The sequence below is a fragment of the Salmo salar genome, chromosome ssa04 (assembly GCF_905237065.1).
Source record: "Salmo salar chromosome ssa04, Ssal_v3.1, whole genome shotgun sequence".
NCBI lineage: Eukaryota > Metazoa > Chordata > Actinopteri > Salmoniformes > Salmonidae > Salmo > Salmo salar.
The window spans coordinates 4843906-4870454 of NC_059445.1; the positions used below are offsets into that span (position 1 = coordinate 4843906).

The 26549-nt window shown below is 46.7% G+C and overlaps 2 protein-coding genes across 3 annotated transcripts in view; one reads left to right on the forward strand and one right to left on the reverse strand.

Annotated features, from left to right (window-relative positions):
* Nucleotides 1-1415, forward strand: part of LOC106594740 (F-box only protein 10) — a 34184-nt gene extending 32769 nt beyond the window's left edge. Inside the window, 1 exon segment of the mRNA XM_045716349.1 lies at nt 1-1415. This exon segment is cut by the window's left edge and continues 455 nt beyond it. The gene's annotated coding sequence lies outside the window, so the exon portion shown is untranslated.
* On the reverse strand, nt 1298-26467 carry LOC123742396 (DNA-directed RNA polymerase I subunit RPA49). 2 transcript variants are annotated; one of them, XM_045716350.1, is made up of 12 exons: nt 26342-26465; nt 23286-23389; nt 20721-20797; nt 19393-19478; nt 12262-12320; nt 11882-12026; nt 9864-9974; nt 9225-9318; nt 9010-9140; nt 7399-7480; nt 2991-3122; nt 1298-2177 (listed from the first exon to the last, which is right to left on the reverse strand). In XM_045716350.1, the coding sequence occupies exons 1-12, from the start codon at nt 26403-26405 to the stop codon at nt 2012-2014; spliced, it is 1251 nt and encodes a 416-aa protein (XP_045572306.1). In that variant the 5' UTR covers nt 26406-26465; the 3' UTR covers nt 1298-2011. The 2 variants fall into 2 exon arrangements, with proteins under 2 accessions (XP_045572306.1, XP_045572307.1); XM_045716351.1 differs by lacking the exons at nt 1298-2177; nt 2991-3122; nt 7399-7480 and adding an exon at nt 8022-8445 and having other exon boundaries at nt 26342-26467.
* Nucleotides 26468-26549: the final 82 nt, after the last annotated feature.

Consider the following 26549-nt stretch of genomic DNA (forward strand, 5'->3'; position numbering starts at 1 on the left):
TCCTCCACAGGGGTTCTAGAATGTTGTCCTCCCCGGGGGTTCTAGAACGTTGTCCTCCCCGGGGTTCTAGAACGTTGTCCTCCCCGGGGGTTCTAGAACGTTGTCCTCCCCGGGGTTCTAGAACGTTGTCCTCCCCGGGGGTTCTAGAACGTTGTCCTCCACAGGGGTTCTAGAACGTTGTCCTCCCCGGGGGTTCTAGAACGTTGTCCTCCCCGGGGGTTCTAGAACGTTGTCCTCCACAGGGGTTCTAGAACGTTGTCCTCCCCGGGGGTTCTAGAACGTTGTCCTCCACAGGGGTTCTAGAACGTTGTCCTCCACAGGGGTTCTAGAACGTTGTCCTCCCCGGGGGTTCTAGAACGTTGTCCTCCACAGGGGTTCTAGAAGTGTCATTGAGCTATGAGATCCCCACTACTGGAGGAGCTTCTATGCAGCTTCTATATTACTTCTATACAGAACCAACTCTCACTATACAACATTTACCACTGTGACTGGTGTGGTGTCATGTGACTGGTGTGGTGTCACGGACAGTATCATGTGACTGGTGTGGTATCATGGACAGTATCATGTGACTGGTGTGGTATCATGTGACTGGTGTGGTGTCATGGACAGTGTCATGTGACTGGTGTGGTGTCACGGACAGTATCATGTGACTGGTGTGGTATCATGGACAGTATCATGTGACTGTTGTGGTATCATGTGACTGGTGTGGTATCATGTGACTGGTGTGGTGTCATGTGACTGGTGTGGTGTCACGGACAGTATCATGTGACTGGTGTGGTGTCATGGACAGTGTCATGTGACTGGTGTGGTGTCATGGACAGTGTCATGTGACTGGTGTGGTATCATGTGACTGGTGTGGTATCATGGACAGTATCATGTGACTGGTGTGGTGTCATGGACAGTGTCATGTGACTGGTGTGGTATCATGTGACTGGTGTGGTATCATGGACAGTATCATGTGACTGGTGTGGTGTCATGGACAGTGTCATGTGACTGGTGTGGTATCATGTGACTGGTGTGGTATCATGGACAGTATCATGTGACTGGTGTGGTGTCATGGACAGTGTCATGTGACTGGTGTGGTATCATGTGACAGTATCATGTGACTGGTGTGGTGTCATGGACAGTGTCATGTGACTGGTGTGGTGTCATGTGACTGGTGTGGTATCATGTGACTGGTGTGGTGTCATGTGACTGGTGTGGTATCATGGACAGTATCATGTGACATCAGTGGTTAGGGACTGGAGTTTTGCCTGACTAGGAATAACTCCTGGCATTAATAATGACAATATTCACGTTTCCTCACTGGAATGTCTTTTTACTGGGCTTCCTCACTTCTTCCAGACAGGTAATGTTCTGACGGAGCGGTATGAACTCACACTTTATTACATTAAAGGTTTTATTGGTTTACAGAATACTTTGTGATGAAGGTTTCTAGCGTCCATCTTTATCTCACCTGCTTTCCCTCTCTAGGAATATTTACCCTCTCTTCTTCCTCTCCCCTTCTCTCTTCCTCCTTACCCCTGTCTTCTTCTCCCTTCTCCCTCTACCCCTGTCTTCTTCTCCCTTTACCCCTGTCTTCTTCTCCCTTCTCCCTCTACCCTTCCCTCTCTCCTTCTCCTCCCTCTACCCCTTCTCCTCCCTCTCTCCTTCTTCTCCCTCTACCCCTTCTCCTTTTCCCTCCTTCCTTCCTTCCTTCCCTCCTTCTCTCCTCTCCTCTCCCTCTACCCTTCCCTCTCTCCTCCCCTCTCTCCTTCTAACACCCTGACAGCATCATTACATGTTGGTACACCCAGAAGTACATTCATTTCCAATGAAAACACAGTGTTTGCGTCGCAGAGGCAGGTGCAGTGCGTACGGTGTGGGGCGTCAAACTGTCGACGGCTTGACAGAAACTGGTAGCAGATGGTGAATGTTGAACTTTGGTCGCAGACATAACCAGACGATGCTGCGAACTATTTTACTAAATGATGCTGTCGGTTGTGTTCGAAGCGTTACCCTCGTCTTCCTCTTAATGCATTTTTTTGCGTTTGCGTATCTCTGTGAACTCTTGGTATTTGACGAGGGGCAGCACCAGAGAGGCCAGTCTGTTGTCCGCTGCCGACCCGTCGTCATCCCCCTTCACACAGCCATGTCTGACCAGGGTCAGCCCCATCGACTTGGCCACCTCCACCATCCTACACACACAGAGAGAGAGAGACACAGAGACAGAGACAGAGACAGAGACAGAGAGAGAGAGAGAAAGAAAAGATCAGTAACACTGTTGCTTTTGTGTTTAAGAGGTGTCTCTGTGACCCCCAGGTCTCTTACCGTTTCTCTGTGACCCCCAGGTCTCTGTGACCCTTCAGGTCTCTTACCGTTTCTCTGTGACCCCCAGGTCTCTTACCGTTTCTCTGTGACCCCCCCAGGTCTCTGTGACCCCCAGGTCTCTTACCGTTTCTCTGTGACCCCCAGGTCTCTTACCGTTTCTCTGTGACCCCCCCAGGTCTCTGTGACCCCCAGGTCTCTCTTACCGTTTCTCTGTGACCCCCAGGTCTCTGTGACCCCCAGGTCTCTCTTACCGTTTCTCTGTGACCCCCAGGTCTCTGTGACCCCCAGGTCTCTCTTACCGTTTCTCTGTGACCCCCAGGTCTCTGTGACCCCCAGGTCTCTCTTACCGTTTCTCTGTGACCCCCAGGTCTCTGTGACCCCCAGGTCTCTCTTACCGTTTCTCTGTGACCCCCAGGTCTCTGTGACCCCCAGGTCTCTTACCGTTTCTCTGTGACCCCCAGGTCTCTGTGACCCCCAGGTCTCTCTTACCGTTTCTCTGTGACCCCCAGGTCTCTGTGACCCCCAGGTCTCTTACCGTTTCTCTGTGACCCCCAGGTCTCTGTGACCCCCAGGTCTCTCTTACCATTTCTCTGTGACCCCCCAGGTCTCTGTGACCCCCAGGTCTCTCTTACCGTTTCTCTGTGACCCCCCCAGGTCTCTGTGACCCCCAGGTCTCTTACCGTTTCTCTGTGACCCCCAGGTCTCTGTGTAACAGTGTGAGGTCAGCGGTCATGTCTCCCATGTGGAGCAGCAGGGCCAGGCAGTACGCTGCTACCTTCACACGCATCGACGTAGACACCACGTTCTGCACCCTACACACACACACACACACACACACACACACACACACACACACATCAGTAACGTTCTGCACCCTAACACACACACACACACACACACACACACATCAGTAACGTTCTGCACCCTACACACACACATCAGTAACGTTCTGCACCCTACACACACACACATCAGTAACGTTCTGCACCCTACACACACACACGCATCAGTAACGTTCTGCACCCTACACACACACACACACACACTAGTAATGTTCTGCACCCTACACACATATACACCAATGTAGCTACTGCATTTAACTAAATCTGTTTTAAACTCAGAGTAGGGAAAGGAGAGCTCTATTCCCTATGTAGGGTGGCTATGTAGGGTGCTATGTAGGGCGCTATTTGAGAAGCAGACGATCTATGGTCCCGGGTCAAAAGTCATACACTCTATCTATCTATCTATCTATCTATCTATCTGTCTATCTATCTACATCTCTATCTACATCTCTATCTATAAGGGCGTAGGGTGCCAGTGAGTGGACAGCTACCTGCCGTTATTGAAGGTCTATCTATCTATCTATAAGGGCGTAGGGTGCCAGTGAGTGGACAGCTACCTGCCGTTATTGAAGGTCTATCTATCTATCTATAAGGGCGTAGGGTGCCAGTGAGTGGACAGCTACCTGCCGTTATTGAAGGTCTATCTATCTATCTATAAGGGCGTAGGGTGCCAGTGAGTGGACAGCTACCTGCCGTTATTGAAGGTCTATCTATCTATCTATAAGGGCGTAGGGTGCCAGTGAGTGGACAGCTACCTGCCGTTATTGAAGGTCTATCTATCTATCTATAAGGGCGTAGGGTGCCAGTGAGTGGACAGCTACCTGCCGTTATTGAAGGTCTATCTATCTATCTATAAGGGCGTAGGGTGCCAGTGAGTGGACAGCTACCTGCCGTTATTGAAGGTCTATCTATCTATCTATAAGGGCGTAGGGTGCCAGTGAGTGGACAGCTACCTGCCGTTATTGAAGGTCTATCTATCTATCTATAAGGGCGTAGGGTGCCAGTGAGTGGACAGCTACCTGCCGTTATTGAAGGTCTATCTATCTATCTATAAGGGCGTAGGGTGCCAGTGAGTGGACAGCTACCTGCCGTTATTGAAGGTCTATCTATCTATCTATAAGGGCGTAGGGTGCCAGTGAGTGGACAGCTACCTGCCGTTATTGAAGGTCTATCTATCTATCTATAAGGGCGTAGGGTGCCAGTGAGTGGACAGCTACCTGCCGTTATTGAAGGTCTATCTATCTATCTATAAGGGCGTAGGGTGCCAGTGAGTGGACAGCTACCTGCCGTTATTGAAGGTCTATCTATCTATCTATAAGGGCGTAGGGTGCCAGTGAGTGGACAGCTACCTGCCGTTATTGAAGGTCTATCTATCTATCTATAAGGGCGTAGGGTGCCAGTGAGTGGACAGCTACCTGCCGTTATTGAAGGTCTATCTATCTATCTATAAGGGCGTAGGGTGCCAGTGAGTGGACAGCTACCTGCCGTTATTGAAGGTCTATCTATCTATCTATAAGGGCGTAGGGTGCCAGTGAGTGGACAGCTACCTGCCGTTATTGAAGGTCTATCTATCTATCTATAAGGGCGTAGGGTGCCAGTGAGTGGACAGCTACCTGCCGTTATTGAAGGTCTATCTATCTATCTATAAGGGCGTAGGGTGCCAGTGAGTGGACAGCTACCTGCCGTTATTGAAGGTCTATCTATCTATCTATAAGGGCGTAGGGTGCCAGTGAGTGGACAGCTACCTGCCGTTATTGAAGGTCTATCTATCTATCTATAAGGGCGTAGGGTGCCAGTGAGTGGACAGCTACCTGCCGTTATTGAAGGTCTATCTATAAGGGCGTAGGGTGCCAGTGAGTGGACAGCTACCTGCCGTTATTGAAGGTCTATCTATCTATCTATAAGGGCGTAGGGTGCCAGTGAGTGGACAGCTACCTGCCGTTATTGAAGGTCTATCTATCTATCTATAAGGGCGTAGGGTGCCAGTGAGTGGACAGCTACCTGCCGTTATTGAAGGTCTATCTATCTATCTATAAGGGCGTAGGGTGCCAGTGAGTGGACAGCTACCTGCCGTTATTGAAGGTCTATCTATCTATCTATAAGGGCGTAGGGTGCCAGTGAGTGGACAGCTACCTGCCGTTATTGAAGGTCTATCTATCTATCTATAAGGGCGTAGGGTGCCAGTGAGTGGACAGCTACCTGCCGTTATTGAAGGTCTATCTATCTATCTATAAGGGCGTAGGGTGCCAGTGAGTGGACAGCTACCTGCCGTTATTGAAGGTCTATCTATCTATCTATAAGGGCGTAGGGTGCCAGTGAGTGGACAGCTACCTGCCGTTATTGAAGGTCTATCTATCTATCTATAAGGGCGTAGGGTGCCAGTGAGTGGACAGCTACCTGCCGTTATTGAAGGTCTATCTATCTATCTATAAGGGCGTAGGGTGCCAGTGAGTGGACAGCTACCTGCCGTTATTGAAGGTCTATCTATCTATCTATAAGGGCGTAGGGTGCCAGTGAGTGGACAGCTACCTGCCGTTATTGAAGGTCTATCTATCTATCTATAAGGGCGTAGGGTGCCAGTGAGTGGACAGCTACCTGCCGTTATTGAAGGTCTATCTATCTATCTATAAGGGCGTAGGGTGCCAGTGAGTGGACAGCTACCTGCCGTTATTGAAGGTCTATCTATCTATCTATAAGGGCGTAGGGTGCCAGTGAGTGGACAGCTACCTGCCGTTATTGAAGGTCTATCTATCTATCTATAAGGGCGTAGGGTGCCAGTGAGTGGACAGCTACCTGCCGTTATTGAAGGTCTATCTATCTATCTATAAGGGCGTAGGGTGCCAGTGAGTGGACAGCTACCTGCCGTTATTGAAGGATCTATCTATCTATCTATAAGGGCGTAGGGTGCCAGTGAGTGGACAGCTACCTGCCGTTATTGAAGGTCTATCTATCTATCTATAAGGGCGTAGGGTGCCAGTGAGTGGACAGCTACCTGCCGTTATTGAAGGTCTATCTATCTATCTATAAGGGCGTAGGGTGCCAGTGAGTGGACAGCTACCTGCCGTTATTGAAGGTCTATCTATCTATCTATAAGGGCGTAGGGTGCCAGTGAGTGGACAGCTACCTGCCGTTATTGAAGGTCTATCTATCTATCTATAAGGGCGTAGGGTGCCAGTGAGTGGACAGCTACCTGCCGTTATTGAAGGTCTATCTATCTATCTATAAGGGCGTAGGGTGCCAGTGAGTGGACAGCTACCTGCCGTTATTGAAGGTCTATCTATCTATCTATAAGGGCGTAGGGTGCCAGTGAGTGGACAGCTACCTGCCGTTATTGAAGGTCTATCTATCTATCTATAAGGGCGTAGGGTGCCAGTGAGTGGACAGCTACCTGCCGTTATTGAAGGTCTATCTATCTATCTATAAGGGCGTAGGGTGCCAGTGAGTGGACAGCTACCTGCCGTTATTGAAGGTCTATCTATCTATCTATAAGGGCGTAGGGTGCCAGTGAGTGGACAGCTACCTGCCGTTATTGAAGGTCTATCTATCTATCTATAAGGGCGTAGGGTGCCAGTGAGTGGACAGCTACCTGCCGTTATTGAAGGTCTATCTATCTATCTATAAGGGCGTAGGGTGCCAGTGAGTGGACAGCTACCTGCCGTTATTGAAGGTCTATCTATCTATCTATAAGGGCGTAGGGTGCCAGTGAGTGGACAGCTACCTGCCGTTATTGAAGGTCTATCTATCTATCTATAAGGGCGTAGGGTGCCAGTGAGTGGACAGCTACCTGCCGTTATTGAAGGTCTATCTATCTATCTATAAGGGCGTAGGGTGCCAGTGGGTGGACAGCTACCTGCCGTTATTGAAGGTCTATCTATCTATCTATAAGGGCGTAGGGTGCCAGTGAGTGGACAGCTACCTGCCGTTATTGAAGGTCTATCTATCTATCTATAAGGGCGTAGGGTGCCAGTGAGTGGACAGCTACCTGCCGTTATTGAAGGTCTATCTATCTATCTATAAGGGCGTAGGGTGCCAGTGGGTGGACAGCTACCTGCCGTTATTGAAGGTCTATCTATCTATCTATAAGGGCGTAGGGTGCCAGTGAGTGGACAGCTACCTGCCGTTATTGAAGGTCTATCTATCTATCTATAAGGGCGTAGGGTGCCAGTGAGTGGACAGCTACCTGCCGTTATTGAAGGTCTATCTATCTATCTATAAGGGCGTAGGGTGCCAGTGAGTGGACAGCTACCTGCCGTTATTGAAGGTTTCCACGGTGAAGGTCCTCATCAGCTTGGTGTGGATGATACGAGGACAGCCCTCCTCCTGCCCGACTGAAAAACAACATTAACACAACCCTCCTCCTGCCCCGACTGGAAAACAACATTAACACAACCCTCCTCCTGCCCGACTGAAAAACAACATTAACACAACCCTCCTCCTGCCCTGACTGGAAAACAACATTAACACAACCCTCCTCCTGCCCGACTGGAAAACAACATTAACACAGCCCTCCTCCTGCCCTGACTGGAAAACAACATTAACACAACCCTCCTCCTGCCCCGACTGGAAAACAACATTAACACAACCCTCCTCCTGCCCTGACTGGAAAACAACATTAACACAACCCTCCTCCTGCCCTGACTGGAAAACAACATTAACACAACCCTCCTCCTGCCCTGACTGGAAAACAACATTAACACAACCCTCCTCCTGCCCCGACTGGAAAACAACATTAACACAACCCTCCTCCTGCCCTGACTGGAAAACAACATTAACACAACCCTCCTCCTGCCCGACTGGAAAACAACATTAACACAACCCTCCTCCTGCCCGACTGAAAAACAACATTAACACAACCCTCCTCCTGCCCTGACTGGAAAACAACATTAACACAACCCTCCTCCTGCCCTGACTGGAAAACAACATTAACACAACCCTCCTCCTGCCCCGACTGGAAAACAACATTAACACAACCCTCCTCCTGCCCGACTGAAAAACAACATTAACACAGCCCTCCTCCTGCCCGACTGGAAAACAACATTAACACAGCCCTCCTCCTGCCCCGACTGGAAAACAACATTAACACAGCCCTCCTCCTGCCCGACTGAAAAACAACATTAACACAACCCTCCTCCTGCCCGACTGAAAAACAACATTAACACAGCCCTCCTCCTGCCCGACTGAAAAACAACATTAACACAACCCTCCTCCTGCCCCGACTGGAAAACAACATTAACACAGCCCTCCTCCTGCCCTGACTGGAAAACAACATTAACACAACCCTCCTCCTGCCCGACTGGAAAACAACATTAACACAACCCTCCTCCTGCCCTGACTGGAAAACAACATTAACACAACCCTCCTCCTGCCCTGACTGGAAAACAACATTAACACAGCCCTCCTCCTGCCCTGACTGGAAAACAACATTAACACAGCCCTCCTCCTGCCCTGACTGGAAAACAACATTAACACAGCCCTCCTCCTGCCCTGACTGGAAAACAACATTAACACAGCCCTCCTCCTGCCCTGACTGGAAAACAACATTAACACAGCCCTCCTCCCGCCCTGACTGGAAAACAACATTAACACAGCCCTCCTCCTGCCCTGACTGGAAAACAACATTAACACAACCCTCCTCCTGCCCTGACTGGAAAACAACATTAACACAACCTTTAACCCGGGATTCAATCAAAGGCGCATCGTCGACCGCGTGCCTTTTTAAAAAAAAGTCCATTTCCCCGGATGTTCAGAGATCATGTTCTCGGTAAACACTACAGGTGCTCAAACGAGGATTTTTTTTTTTTTTAAAGTCAACACTTGCTTCTCGTACACACACACACACACACGGCGTGGCACTCACACTTGCGGGTGATGTTTTTCTGCCGTGCCAGTTTGATCAGCAGGAGGAGGTAGAAAGCACAGCGAGCCTGTCTCTCTCTGGCCACGCCCTCTCTGGGCAGGCTCTCCAACTGACGCACCACGCTCAGACACCTGGAACAACACGTCAACAACAACAACAAGGTCAATAAGTCGTCAACAACAACGTGGTCAACAGTAGCCGTGTTGTAGTCCTACCCTCCATCTGTTATCTTGTGTAGTTCCTCTGGGGTCAGGGCGGCCATCTTAGAGCCAGCAGCATCCAGGGCATCGTACTCCACTGGAGACAGGACTGGGACTCAGGTAAGGACTCACACACCTTAACCTGGAGTCACACACACACACCTTAACCTGGAGTCACACACACACACCTTAACCTGGAGTCACACACACACACCTTAACCTGGAGTCACACACACACACCTTAACCTGGAGTCACACACACACACACCTTAACCTGGAGTCTCACACACCTTAACCTGGAGTCTCACACACACACACACACACCTTAACCTGGAGTCACACACACACACACACACCTTAACCTGGAGTCACACACACACACACACACACACACACACACCTTAACCTGGAGCCACACACACCTTAACCTGGAGTCACACACACACACCTTAACCTGGAGTCACACACACACACACACACACACACACACACACCTTAGCCTGGAGTCACACACACCTTAACCTGGAGCCACACACACACACACACACACACACACACACACACACACACACACACACACACACACCTTAACCTGGAGCCACACACACACCTTAACCTGGAGCCACACACACCAGGAGTCCAGGTGAAGGATACTGTCTTCAAACAGGTAGACGTGTTGAGGTGTGTCAGCGTCGGGGAAGCAGGGAGGAAGGTAATGAGATACTTCAGACTGGGACTCTGCCTGAACAACCTCCTGCTGCAGGGCTGGAGAGAGGAAACACTCACTAGGTTACAGCTGTGTGTGTGTGTGTGTGTGTTACATTCCACTACCTTCTGGTCTGACCTTGTCTAGACATATACAGCGCCTTCGGAAAGTATTCAGACCCCTTGACTTTTTCCACATTTTGTTACATTACAGTCTTGTTCTAAAATTGATTACATTGATGAGGGGAAAAAAACAATCACAATACCCCATAATGACATCACAATACCCCATAATGACATCACAATACCCCATAATGACATCACAATACCCCATAATGACATCACAATACCCCATAATGACATCACAATACCCCAAAATACCCCATAATGACATCACAAGACCCCATAATGACAAAGCAGAAACAGGTCTAACAATTTAGGCAAAAGTAAAATAACTGAAATATCACATTTACATAAGTATTCAGACCCTTTACTCAGTACTTTGTTGAAGCACCTTTGGCAGCAATTACAGCCTCAAGTCTTCTTGGGTATGACGCTACAAGCTTGGCACACCTGTATTTGGGGAGTTTTTCCCATTCTTCTCTGTAGATCCTCTAAAGCTCTGTCAGGTTGGATGGGGAGCGTCGCTGCACAGCTATTTTCAGGTCTCTCCAGAGATGTTAGATCGGGTTCAAGTCCGGGCTCTGGTTGGGCCTCTCATAGACATTCAGAGACTTGTCCCGAAGCCACTCCTGCATTGTCTTGGCTGTATGCTTAGGGTCGTTGTCCTGTTGGAAGGTGAACCTTCACCCCAGTCTGAGGTCCTGAGCGCTCTGGAGCAGGTTTTCATCAAGGATCTCTCTGTACTTTGCTCCGTTCATCTTTCCCTCGATCCTGACTAGTCTCCCAGACCCTGCTGCTGAAAAACATCCCCACAGCATGATGCTGCCACCACCATGCTTCACCGTAGAGATGGTGCCAGGTTTCCTCCAGACGTGACGCTTGGCATTCAGGCCAAAGAGTTCAATCTTGGTTTCATCAGACCAGAGAATATTGTTTATCATGGTCTGAGAGTCTTTAGGTGCCTTTTGGTAAACTCCAAGCGGGCTGTCATGTGCCTTTTACTGAGGAGTGGCTTCCGTCTGGCCTGATTGGTGGAGTGCTGCAGAGATGGTTGTCCTTCTGGAAGGTTCTCCCATCTCCACAGAGGAACTCTGTCAGAGTGACCATTGGGTTCTTCTCCCCCGATTGGTCAGTCTGGCCGGGCGGCCAGCTCTAGGAAGAGTCTTGGTGGTTCCAAACTTCTTCCATTTAAGAATGATGGAGGCCACTGTGTTCTTGGGGACCTTCAACGCTGGAGAAATGTTTTGGTACCCTTCCCCAGATCTGTGCCTCGACACAATCCTGTCTCTGAGCTCTACGGACAATTCCTTCAGACCTCATGGCTTGGTTTTTGCTCTGTCAACTGTGGGACCTTATATAGACAGGTGTTTGCCTTCCCAAATCATATCCAATCAATTGAATTTACCACAGGTGGACTCCAAGTTGTAGAAACATCTTAAGGATGATCAATGGAAACAGGATGCACCTGAACTCAATTCAGAGTCTCATACCGAAGGGTCTGAATACTTCTTTTGGTTTATTTTTAATAAATATGCAAACATTTCTAAACCTGTTTTCGCTTTGTCATTATGGGGTATTGTGAGGTCATTATGGGGTATTGTGATGTCATTATGGGGTATTGTGATGTCATTATGGGGTATTGTGATGTCATTATGGGGTATTGTGATGTCATTATGGGGTATTGTGTGTCGATTTGAGGATTTTAAAAATGTGTAAAAAGGGAAGGGGTCTGAATACTTCCCAAATGTACTGTAGGGGTGTGTGTGTGTGGGTAGGTATACAGGTGTGTGTGTGGGGGTAGGTATACAGGTGTGTGTGGGGGTAGGTATACAGGTGTGTGTTACCTTCCAGACCCTTCTGGTCTATGACGGAGTGGGCAGCCTTTGCTACAGCGCTCTGCAGGGTCTCACTGCCCACCTGGTTCAGCCTCCTGGAAGTCAGAGCTCTCTTCTGCTTGTTGGTCCCAAACGCCTCGATCAGAGAGTCCACCTGGGGGAGGGATTACTTATTCATTCTGATGATGTGATCAAATGCAGATTATAAATGTAGCCCAGCAGTGGATTTAGTAAAACAACGACACTAAAAACGTGTTAAACCTGACAGGAAGTATTGGGGGGAAACTCTAATCCCTGGACTAGAGACTAAAGAGGAGGGGAGATGTTCAAGGCTGATACAACTCTAGAACGCTCCAGGTTCTATTTTTAACAGAAATTAATGAAGGTACCTTTTCCCTGTATGTTAGATCTGTGTTCTGGGACGCGTCATTCTCTGTCGACGACTCCCCTGGGGAAACAGACATGTTATTATCTCTGTAGACGACTCCCCTGGGAAACAGACATGTTATTATCTCTGTAGACGACTCCCCTGGGGAAACAGACATGTTATTATCTCTGTAGACGACTCCCCTGGGAAACAGACATGTTATTATCTCTGTAGACGTCTCCCCTGGGAAACAGACATGTTATTATCTCTGTCGACGACTCCCCTGGGAAACAGACATGTTATTATCTCTGTAGACGTCTCCCCTGGGAAACAGACATGTTATTATCTCTGTAGACGACTCCCCTGGGAAACAGACATGTTATTATCTCTGTAGACGACTCCCCTGGGGAAACAGACATGTTATTATCTCTGTAGACGACTCCCCTGGGAAACAGACAACATGTTATTATCTCTGTAGACGTCTCCCCTGGGGAAACAGACATGTTATTATCTCTGTAGACGACTCCCCTGGGAAACAGACATGTTATTATCTCTGTAGACGACTCCCCTGGGAAACAGACAACATGTTATTATCTCTGTAGACGTCTCCCCTGAGGAAACAGACATGTTATTATCTCTGTAGACGTCTCCCCTGGGAAACAGACATGTTATTATCTCTGTAGACGTCTCCCCTGGGAAACAGACAACATGTTATTATCTCTGTCGAAGACTCCCCTGGGAAACAGACAACATGTTATTATCTCTGTCGACGACTCCCCTGGGGAAACAGACAACATGTTATTATCTCTGTAGACGACGCCCCTGGGAAACAGACAACATGTTATTATCTCTGTAGACGACTCCCCTGGGAAACAGACATGTTATTATCTCTGTAGACGACTCCCCTGGGAAACAGACATGTTATTATCTCTGTAGACGACTCCCCTGGGAAACAGACAACATGTTATTATCTCTGTAGACGACTCCCCTGGGAAACAGACAACATGTTATTATCTCTGTAGACGACTCCCCTGGGAAACAGACATGTTATTATCTCTGTAGACAACTCCCCTGGGGAAACAGACATGTTATTATCTCTGTAGACGACTCCCCTGGGAAACAGACATGTTATTATCTCTGTAGACGACTCCCCTGGGAAACAGACATGTTATTATCTCTGTCGACGACTCCCCTGGGAAACAGACATGTTATTATCTCTGTAGACGTCTCCCCTGGGAAACAGACAACATGTTATTATCTCTGTAGACGTCTCCCCTGGGAAACAGACATGTTATTATCTCTGTAGACGACTCCCCTGGGAAACAGACATGTTATTATCTCTGTAGACGACTCCCCTGGGAAACAGACAACATGTTATTATCTCTGTAGACGTCTCCCCTGAGGAAACAGACATGTTATTATCTCTGTAGACGACTCCCCTGGGAAACAGACAACATGTTATTATCTCTGTAGACGTCTCCCCTGAGGAAACAGACATGTTATTATCTCTGTCGACGACTCCCCTGGGAAACAGACAACATGTTATTATCTCTGTAGACGACTCCCCTGGGAAACAGACATGTTATTATCTCTGTCGACGTCTCCCCTGGGAAACAGACAACATGTTATTATCTCTGTCGACGACTCCCCTGGGAAACAGACATGTTATTATCTCTGTAGACGTCTCCCTGGGAAACAGACATGTTATTATCTCTGTAGACGACTCCCCTGGGGAAACAGACATGTTATTATCTCTGTAGACAACTCCCCTGGGGAAACAGACATGTTATTATCTCTGTAGACGACTCCCCTGGGAAACAGACAACATGTTATTATCTCTGTAGACGTCTCCCCTGGGAAACAGACAACATGTTATTATCTCTGTAGACGACTCCCCTGGGAAACAGACAACATGTTATTATCTCTGTAGACGTCTCCCCTGGGAAACAGACAACATGTTATTATCTCTGTAGACGACTCCCCTGGGAAACAGACATGTTATTATCTCTGTAGACGACTCCCCTGGGAAACAGACATGTTATTATCTCTGTAGACGACTCCCCTGGGGAAACAGACATGTTATTATCTCTGTAGACGTCTCCCCTGGGAAACAGACAACATGTTATTATCTCTGTCGACGACTCCCCTGGGAAACAGACATGTTATTATCTCTGTAGACGACTCCCCTGGGGAACAGACAACATGTTATTATCTCTGTAGACGTCTCCCCTGGGAAACAGACATGTTATTATCTCTGTAGACGTCTCCCCTGGGAAACAGACATGTTATTATCTCTGTAGACGACTCCCCTGGGAAACAGACATGTTATTATCTCTGTCGAAGACTCCCCTGGGAAACAGACATGTTATTATCTCTGTAGACGACTCCCCTGGGAAACAGACATGTTATTATCTCTGTAGACGACTCCCCTGGGGAAACAGACGACATGTTATTATCTCTGTAGACGACTCCCCTGGGAAACAGACATGTTATTATCTCTGTAGACGACTCCCCTGGGAAACAGACATGTTATTATCTCTGTCGACGTCTCCCCTGGGAAACAGACATGTTATTATCTCTGTCGACGACTCCCCTGGGAAACAGACATGTTATTATCTCTGTAGACGACTCCCCTGGGAAACAGACAACATGTTATTATCTCTGTAGACGTCTCCCCTGGGAAACAGACAACATGTTATTATCTCTGTAGACGACTCCCCTGGGAAACAGACAACATGTTATTATCTCTGTAGACGACTCCCCTGGGAAACAGACATGTTATTATCTCTGTAGACGACTCCCCTGGGAAACAGACATGTTATTATCTCTGTAGACGACTCCCCTGGGAAACAGACATGTTATTATCTCTGTAGACGACTCCCCTGGGAAACAGACATGTTATTATCTCTGTAGACGACTCCCCTGGGAAACAGACATGTTATTATCTCTGTAGACGACTCCCCTGGGAAACAGACAACATGTTATTATCTCTGTCGACGACTCCCCTGGGAAACAGACATGTTATTATCTCTGTCGAAGACTCCCCTGGGAAACAGACATGTTATTATCTCTGTAGACGACTCCCCTGGGGAAACAGACATGTTATTATCTCTGTAGACGTCTCCCCTGGGGAAACAGACGACATGTTATTATCTCTGTAGACGACTCCCCTGGGAAACAGACGACATGTTATTATCTCTGTAGACGACTCCCCTGGGAAACAGACATGTTATTATCTCTGTAGACGACTCCCCTGGGAAACAGACATGTTATTATCTCTGTAGACGACTCCCCTGGGGAAACAGACATGTTATTATCTCTGTAGACGTCTCCCCTGGGAAACAGACATGTTATTATCTCTGTCGACGTCTCCCCTGGGAAACAGACATGTTATTATCTCTGTAGACGACTCCCCTGGGAAACAGACATGTTATTATCTCTGTAGACGACTCCCCTGGGAAACAGACAACATGTTACTATCTCTGTAGACGTCTCCCCTGGGAAACAGACAACATGTTATTATCTCTGTAGACGACTCCCCTGGGAAACAGACAACATGTTATTATCTCTGTAGACGACTCCCCTGGGAAACAGACAACATGTTATTATCTCTGTAGACGACTCCCCTGGGAAACAGACAACATGTTATTATCTCTGTAGACGACTCCCCTGGGAAACAGACAACATGTTATTATCTCTGTAGACGACTCCCCTGGGAAACAGACAACATGTTATTATCTCTGTAGACGACTCCCCTGGGAAACAGACATGTTATTATCTCTGTCGACGACTCCCCTGGGAAACAGACATGTTATTATCTCTGTCGACGACTCCCCTGGGAAACAGACAACATGTTATTATCTCTGTAGACGACTCCCCTGGGAAACAGACATGTTATTATCTCTGTAGACGTCTCCCCTGGGAAACAGACAACATGTTATTATCTCTGTAGACGACTCCCCTGGGAAACAGACAACATGTTATTATCTCTGTAGACGACTCCCCTGGGAAACAGACATGTTATTATCTCTGTAGACGACTCCCCTGGGAAACAGACATGTTATTATCTCTGTAGACGACTCCCCTGGGAAACAGACATGTTATTATCTCTGTAGACGACTCCCCTGGGAAACAGACAACATGTTATTATCTCTGTAGACGACTCCCCTGGGAAACAGACATGTTATTATCTCTGTAGACGACTCCCCTGGGAAACAGACATGTTATTATCTCTGTAGACGACTCCCCTGGGGAAACAGACGACATGTTATTATCTCTGTAGACGACTCCCCTGGGAAACAGACATGTTATTATCTCTGTCGACGACTCCCCTGGGGAAACAGACGACATGTTATTATCTCTGTAGACGACTCCCCTGGGGAAACAGACGACATGTTATTATCTCTGTAGACGACTCCCCTGGGAAACAGACATGTTATTATCTCTGTAGACGTCTCCCCTGGGAAACAGACATGTTATTATCTCTGTAGACGACTCCCCTGGGAAACAGACATGTTATTATCTCTGTAGACGACTCCCCTGGGAAACAGACGTTATTATCTCTGTAGACGACTCCCCTGGGAAACAGACGTTATTATCTCTGTAGACGACTCCCCTGGGAAACAGACATGTTATTATCTCTGTCGACGTCTCCCCTGGGAAACAGACATGTTATTATCTCTGTCGACGACTCCCCTGGGAAACAGACATGTTATTATCTCTGTAGACGACTCCCCTGGGAAACAGACAACATGTTATTATCTCTGTAGACGTCTCCCCTGGGAAACAGACAACATGTTATTATCTCTGTAGACGACTCCCCTGGGAAACAGACAACATGTTATTATCTCTGTAGACGACTCCCCTGGGAAACAGACATGTTATTATCTCTGTAGACGACTCCCCTGGGAAACAGACATGTTATTATCTCTGTAGACGACTCCCCTGGGAAACAGACATGTTATTATCTCTGTAGACGTCTCCCCTGGGAAACAGACATGTTATTATCTCTGTAGACGACTCCCCCTGGGAAACAGACATGTTATTATCTCTGTAGACGTCTCCCCTGGGAAACAGACATGTTATTATCTCTGTAGACGACTCCCCTGGTTGGTTAGGGGCTCGTCAGTCAGCATTTGACGTTAAGGTCTCGCTACACCGGTCGTATTGGGCGCATGTGACAAAAATACACATTTGATTTGATTTTGTACAGACATTCATCCAGCCTGTTTTAAAAAACAAGAAGTTGATGACCCAATCAACCTCTAGGTCCTTGTGGAGATCTGAGATTTGATTGGTATAGGTCAGTGTTGCTCAACTCCAGTCCTCCAGTACCCCCAACAGCCCAACTCCAGTCCTCCAGCACGCCCAACTCCAGTCCCCCCCAACAGCCCAACTCCAGTCCCCCCCAACAGCCCAACTCCAGGTCCTCCAGTAACCCCAACAGCCCAACTTCAGTCCTCCATTCCCCCCAACAGCCCAACTCCAGTCCCCCCAACAGCCCAACTCCAGTCCCCCCCAACAGCCCAACTCCAGTCCCCCCCAACAGCCCAACTCCAGTCCCCCCCAACAGCCCAACTCCAGTCCCCCCAACAGCCCAACTCCAGTCCCTCAGTACACACTGTTGTCGTTCCGGGGAAAACACACCTGATTGACCCCATCGAAAGGCCAGTTATAGGTAATATGGTGAAAGCTCCACCTAGCCAATCAGAGGGCTGGTAAATCCTCTCCGATCTCTACCAGTGTGTATGGCTTAGTGGTTGATTTGGGACTGGGCTGATGCCTTGTGGAGAGTAGTCCTCCCGTATCCTTACCACCCTGCTACACTACAGCCGTCGGCCATCGAGGGAACGTTTCCTTTGATTATCAACGAGAGCTGCTCTACTCTCCCGCGTCACGTCCAATGGCAGCGTCCAATGGCAGCGTCCAATGGCAGCGTCCAAAGGTCAAGAGTCGCAGAGGTTCAATTCTCGACGGCTGACCCATTCTATCTTCTGAATTTAAATTATAACAAATCAAATTGGTTTCTGGTGTAGCAGGTAGAAGGTTTACATTGACCCCATGCTGAAGGGTTTATCTGTACCTGGGATGATGGACTGTAGGTAGAAGGTTTACATTGACCCCATGCTGAAGGGTTTATCTGTACCTGGGATGATGGACTGTAGGTAGAAGGTTTACATTGACCCCATGCTGAAGGGTTTATCTGTACCTGGGATGATGGACTGTAGGTAGAAGGTTTACATTGACCCCATGCTGAAGGGTTTATCTGTACCTGGGATGATGGACTGCAGGTAGAAGGTTTACATTGACCCCATGCTGAAGGGTTTATCTGTACCTGGGATGATGGACTGTAGGTAGAAGGTTTACATTGACCCCATGCTGAAGGGTTTATCTGTACCTGGGATGATGGACTGTAGGTAGAAGGTTTACATTGACCCCATGCTGAAGGGTTTATCTGTACCTGGGATGATGGACTGTAGGTAGAAGGTTTACATTGACCCCATGCTGAAGGGTTTATCTGTACCTGGGATGATGGACTGTAGGTAGAAGGTTTACATTGACCCCATGCTGAAGGGTTTATCTGTACCTGGGATGATGGACTGTAGGTAGAAGGTTTACATTGACCCCATGCTGAAGGGTTTATCTGTACCTGGGATGATGGACTGCAGGTAGAAGGTTTACATTGACCCCATGCTGAAGGGTTTATCTGTACCTGGGATGATGGACTGTAGGTAGAAGGTTTACATTGACCCCATGCTGAAGGGTTTATCTGTACCTGGGATGATGGACTGTAGGTAGAAGGTTTACATTGACCCCATGCTGAAGGGTTTATCTGTACCTGGGATGATGGACTGTAGGTAGAAGGTTTACATTGACCCCATGCTGAAGGGTTTATCTGTACCTGGGATGATGGACTGTAGGTAGAAGGTTTACATTGACCCCATGCTGAAGGGTTTATCTGTACCTGGGATGATGGACTGCAGGTAGAAGGTTTACATTGACCCCATGCTGAAGGGTTTATCTGTACCTGGGATGATGGACTGTAGGTAGAAGGTTTACATTGACCCCATGCTGAAGGGTTTATCTGTACCTGGGATGATGGACTGTAGGTAGAAGGTTTACATTGACCCCATGCTGAAGGGTTTATCTGTACCTGGGATGACCGGCTGCATGTTGAAGAGTTGAGCTCTGTGCACCTCCATCTTCATGGTCTCCTTGTTCAGCACACCCACATAATACCTGGAATATAATAACACAGCTGAGGGTATAATACCTGGAATATAATAACACAGCTGAGGATATAATAACACACCTGGAATATAATAACACACCTGGAATATAATAACACAGCTGAGGGTATAATACCTGGAATATAATAACACAGCTGGAATATAATAACACAGCTGAGGTTATAATACCTGGAATATAATAACACAGCTGAGGTTATAATACCTGGAATATAATAACACAGCTGGAATATAATAACACAGCTGGAATATAATAACACAGCTGGAATATAATACCTGGAATATAATAACACAGCTGAGGGTATAATACCTGGAATATAATAAGACAGCTGAGGATATAATACCTGGAATATAATAACAGAGCTGAGGATATAATACCTGGAATATAATAACACAGCTGAGGATATAATACCTGGAATATAATAACACAGCTGGAATATAACAACACAGCTGAGGATATAATACCTGGAATATAATAACACAGCTGAGGATATAATACCTGGAATATAATAACACAGCTGAGGATATAATACCTGGAATATAATAACACAGCTGAGGATATAATACCTGGAATATAATAACACAGCTGAGGTTATAATACCTGGAATATAATCACACAGCTGAGGTTATAATACCTGGAATATAATCACACAGCTGAGGTTATAATACCTGGAATATAATAACACAGCTGGAATATAATCACACAGCTGAGGATATAATAACACAGCTGAGGATATAATAACACAACTGAGGATATAATACCTGGAATATAATCACACAGCTGAGGGTATAATACCTGGAATATAATCACACAGCTGAGGATATAATACCTGGAATATAATAACACAGCTGAGGGTATAATCACACAGCTGAGGATATAATACCTGGAATATAATCACACAGCTGAGGATATAATACCTGGAATATAATAACACAACTGAGGATATAATACCTGGAATATAATAACACAGCTGAGGATATAATACCTGGAATATAATAACACAGCTGAGGATATAATACCTGGAATATAATAACACAGCTGAGGATATAATACCTGGAACATAATAACACATTGCCACCCTGCCGCTGTTTTGGTAAACAGCTGAGGACATAATAACACATGGTCACCCTGCCACTGTTTTGGTAAACAGCTGAGGACATAATAACACATGGCCACCCTGCCACTGTTTTGGTAAACAGCTGAGGACATAATACTTTGTAAACAAAAACTTACTTGCAAAGGTTGTTGCATTTTAGGGATTCTGTTCCAAAGTTATTCCCAACATAGGAGAGTCTTTGTGATTCTGCAACCTGACACAGACAGAAGGACCATGTTAGAGAGAAGTAGCCTAAAACACAGACAGAAGGACCATGTTAGAGAGAAGTAGCCTAAAACACAGACAGAAGGACCATGTTAGAGAGAAGTAGCCTAAAACACAGACAGAAGGACCATGTTAGAGAGAAGTAGCCTAAAACACAGACAGAAGGACCATGTTAGAGAGAAGTAGCCTAAAACACAGACAGAAGGACCATGTTAGAGAGAAGTAGCCTAAAACACAGACAGAAGGACCATGTTAGAGAGAAGTAGCCTAAAACACAGACAGAAGGACCATGTTAGAGAGAAGTAGCCTAAAACACAGAAAGAAGACCATGTTAGAGAGAAGTAGCCTAAAACACAGACAGAAGGACCATGTTAGAGAGAAGTAGCCTAAAACACAGACAGAAGGACCATGTTAGAGAGAAGTAGCCTAAAACACAGACAGAAGGACCATGTTAGAGAGAAGTAGCCTAAAACACAGACAGAAGGACCATGTTAGAGAGAAGTAGCCTAAAACACAGACAGAAGGACCATGTTAGAGAGAAGTAGCCTAAAACACAGACAGAAGGACCATGTTAGAGAGAAGTAGCCTAAAACACAGACAGAAGGACCATGTTAGAGAGAAGTAGCCTAAAACACAGACAGAAGGACCATGTTAGAGAGAAGTAGCCTAAAACACAGACAGAAGGACCATGTTAGAGAGAAGTAGCCTAAAACACAGACAGAAGGACCATGTTAGAGAGAAGTAGCCTAAAACACAGAAAGAAGACCATGTTAGAGAGAAGTAGCCTAAAACACAGACAGAAGGACCATGTTAGAGAGAAGTAGCCTAAAACACAGACAGAAGGACCATGTTAGAGAGAAGTAGCCTAAAACACAGAAAGAAGACCATGTTAGAGAGAAGTAGCCTAAAACACAGACAGAAGGACCATGTTAGAGAGAAGTAGCCTAAAACACAGACAGAAGGACCATGTTAGAGAGAAGTAGCCTAAAACACAGACAGAAGGACCATGTTAGAGAGAAGTAGCCTAAAACACAGACAGAAGGACCATGTTAGAGAGAAGTAGCCTAAAACACAGACAGAAGGACCATGTTAGAGAGAAGTAGCCTAAAACACAGACAGAAGGACCATGTTAGAGAGAAGTAGCCTAAAACACAGACAGAAGGACCATGTTAGAGAGAAGTAGCCTAAAACACAGACAGAAGGACCATGTTAGAGAGAAGTAGCCTAAAACACAGACAGAAGGACCATGTTAGAGAGAAGTAGCCTAAAACACAGACAGAAGGACCATGTTAGAGAGAAGTAGCCTAAAACACAGAAAGAAGACCATGTTAGAGAGAAGTAGCCTAAAACACAGAAAGAAGACCATGTTAGAGAGAAGTAGCCTAAAACACAGACAGAAGGACCATGTTAGAGAGAAGTAGCCTAAAACACAGACAGAAGGACCATGTTAGAGAGAAGTAGCCTAAAACACAGACAGAAGGACCATGTTAGAGAGAAGTAGCCTAAAACACAGACAGAAGGACCATGTTAGAGAGAAGTAGCCTAAAACACAGACAGAAGGACCATGTTAGAGAGAAGTAGCCTAAAACACAGACAGAAGGACCATGTTAGAGAGAAGTAGCCTAAAACACAGACAGAAGGACCATGTTAGAGAGAAGTAGCCTAAAACACAGACAGAAGGACCATGTTAGAGAGAAGTAGCCTAAAACACAGACAGAAGGACCATGTTAGAGAGAAGTAGCCTAAAACACAGACAGAAGGACCATGTTAGAGAGAAGTAGCCTAAAACACAGACAGAAGGACCATGTTAGAGAGAAGTAGCCTAAAACACAGAAAGAAGGACCATGTTAGAGAGAAGTAGCCTAAAACACAGACAGAAGGACCATGTTAGAGAGAAGTAGCCTAAAACACAGACAGAAGGACCATGTTAGAGAGAAGTAGCCTAAAACACAGACAGAAGGACCATGTTAGAGAGAAGTAGCCTAAAACACAGAAAGAAGGACCATGTTAGAGAGAAGTAGCCTAAAACACAGACAGAAGGACCATGTTAGAGAGAAGTAGCCTAAAACACAGACAGAAGGACCATGTTAGAGAGAAGTAGCCTAAAACACAGACAGAAGGACCATGTTAGAGAGAAGTAGCCTAAAACACAGACAGAAGGACCATGTTAGAGAGAAGTAGCCTAAAACACAGACAGAAGGACCATGTTAGAGAGAAGTAGCCTAAAACACAGACAGAAGGACCATGTTAGAGAGAAGTAGCCTAAAACACAGACAGAAGGACCATGTTAGAGAGAAGTAGCCTAAAACACAGACAGAAGGACCATGTTAGAGAGAAGTAGCCTAAAACACAGACAGAAGGAATGGTGTTTTACCCAAAGTGTACAATATTTATCAACTGTGTGTTTTTGGGGTATAGATCCAAAACGGATCCTAGATCAGTGTTCTGGAGGACAACGTCACCCTATACGGTCTCACCAGCATGCGTCTGGTCTTCTTCCTAGGGTTGGTCTCATCCACGTTCTTATAGAAGCTGAAGTTCAGCTGCTCTGTGTTCCTCAGGTTGCCGTTAGAGAACTGAACTGTTGAGGAGAAGGGGATTGATGATTGACACGAATGCGTATATGTGAGGACGCTGTTCCAATGACCACAGCTCTGCCTTCAATACCATGGTGTCCTCTATGCTCACCACAAAACTCACGGCTCTGCCTTCAATACCATGGTGTCCTCTATGCTCACCACAAAACTCACGGCTCTGCCTTCAATACCATAGTGCCCTCTATGCTCACCACAAAACTCACAGCTCTGCCTTCAATACCATAGTGTCCTCTATGCTCACCACAAAACTCACGGCTCTGCCTTCAATACCATAGTGTCCTCTATGCTCACCACAAAACTCACAGCTCTGCCTTCAATACCATAGTGTCCTCTATGCTCACCACAAAACTCACAGCTCTGCCTTCAATACCATAATGTCCTCTATACTCACCACAAAACTCAGGGCCCTGTAACTGAACTCCTCCCTATGCAACTGGGTCCTGGACTTCCTGACGGGCCGCCCCTCCAGGTGGTGAAGGTAGGCAACATTACCTCCTCTACACTGATTCTCAACACCGGGGCCCCACAAGGGTGCGTCCTCAGTCCCCTCCTGAAGTCCCTGTACACCCACGACTGCGTGGCCTCAAACTGTTCCAACTCCACCATCAAGTTCGCTGACGACACGACAGTAGTAGACCTGGATCACCAACGACGACGAGACGGCCTACAGGGAAGAGGTAGGCACTCTGACGGCGTGGTGCCAGGTAAACAACCTCTCCCCTCAACGTCAAACAAAACAAAAACAGCTGAACGTGGACTTCAGAAGGAACCAGGCTGAGCCCCCCCCAACAGTCCTCATCAACTGGGTTGCCTTGGAGACTGTAAAAAAAACGTCAAGTTCCTCGAGATACACATCTCAGAAGAGCTTTAACAGTCAAACCACACGGACACCGTGGTGAAGTAACAACAGGGACTCTTCAACCTCAGGATTGCTGAAGAAATTCAACCTGTCTCCGAGGACCCTCTCAGTGTTCTACAGTAGCACCATCGAGAGCCTGCTGTCGGGCTGCATCACAGCCTGGTACGGCAACTCCACTGCCGTGGACCGCAAGGACTGCCCCCCCCCCCCTTATCCCGGACTTCCTACCACCCTGCTGCTCCCCTTAAGGACATTTAACCCCCCCAAACGTCAATTTTACCCTGCCAACACCCCAATGGACATTCATCATGCTGAAACCACCAGTAGTTAGCTACCTATCCCCCCCCCTATCCCTGGTCAAAGGTAGGGAACGATATAGTGAACATACCATGGTCAAATGTCGTACACTAGCTGTATAGAAATAGGGTGCCACCACCTGGTCAAACAATAGAATACTATATATGGAACATAATGTATGGTCGCCAGCAGATCCAACCAGACTGCTTTTACAGCTGCACAACAAATTAGCTGATTGGCTTACACTGCCATTCCAAAAAATGGCTGCAGTGGCTTCTGCTACCTATAGCATGGGGACGAAGCGGCAGTTGTCCATAAAAACTAGCAGTCGTTCAATCTTCTCTACTGTAACAGTTGGGGGTTATAGAGTACCACAGTATGAGTCATAATACCCATAAAACCTAGTGGTCAAAACAGGGAAATGGTTCCAATCGTTTTTTTCCACCTTTCATTTTTCCCCCCCATTGGGGATTTTAGAAACACTTAAAATAAAGGGGCTGTGTTTCATGTAGGTTTACCCTGGTGTGACGTTTTGATAACCGTGTCAATCTCTCTCGGACAAGGTGACTTTTATCAATATATTTGCCTGTATGTAAAATGCTCATGTGGCTATCATGAAGAACTTCAAATACCATGATGATCTGGACGAGACTGACGAATCAAGGCAAAGCTAAGAATCTCTGGATTAACGATCTAATGTTAGCTAAATTTACAATTCTGTTAATAACCGTCTTGTGCAAGATTTACATTGACACAATACCTGTTAGCAAAAGTGTCACCTTGAGATGAGGCGCAGGAGCATGCTGGGATTTGTAGTTTTGCATGATGTCTACTTTGGCGCTAATTAGCATTTTAGAAATCAGAGTAAATAGAGCTGAATATATTGATAAAAGTCACCTTGTCCGAGAGAGACTGACAAGGTTATCAAAACGTCACGCCAGGGTAAACCTACACAAAACATCCTTCATTTTAAAAGTGTTTCTAAAATTCCCTATGGGGGGGGGGGGAATGTTGGAAAAACGATTGGAATCATTTCCTTGTTTAACCGCTAGGTTTTATGGGTATGATGACACCACTGTGGGTCTCTATAAGAACATTTGGAGTACAACTCATTCCTGGATAAGAGGTATGTTTACCGAGCCATATCTCTCACAGCCTCTGCTGGGTCTTAATCTATACAGGAATGCTGTCTGACCTGAGCGTAGCAGTTAGCAAATGGGTCGGCTCTGCTGGCTAACTATGGTTGATGGTGCAATATAAGTCAATATAGTTTGTTACCGTTTAGTCCCCCCCCCCAAAAAAAATAATGTTAACTAAATATTAAATATTACCCGGCTAACGTTAATTGAATGTTTGCTAACTAACTTAGCCAATGGCGTCTCTGTGTGCAGTTCGAAGGAAGTTGCTAACTAGCGTTAGCGCAATGACTGGAAGTCTATGGTAACTGCTAGCACGGTAGTAGATTCCACAGACTTCCAGTCATTAAGCTAGTTAGCATTGTGTCGTGAAACTACCGCTGAACTTCCTTCATACTGTATGCAGAGACATAAAACTGTTATCCATTAGTTAATTTGACTCTGTGGACAGTAGATAAAGGACTTCAATGACAAAATCCAGAAGTATCCGTTTAACGTTACAGCGCTACCATGAGAGCACCCACGTGTACTACGGAACAGGGTGGACTTCAGTCTTGTCAATGCTTGGGGGACGTTTAAACTGCAATCGTGTAATTTAAAAAAAAAAATGAATAATTAACCTGTGACATAAATAGTATATTTACCAATAACAGCTTTATCGTCTTCTCTCTCCTCTTCACAATAAACCAATGTGCAGTTGACGTCCATGTTTGTTGTCAGTCGGGGACCGATATAAAACAATCGGAGAGATATTCACCCCCAGCAAACTGCAGCGCCGTCCTACGGCGAGGAGTGGTACTGCAACTGGTTAACACGGTGAGGACATATGAGTGTAGCGCCACCTACAGAGTC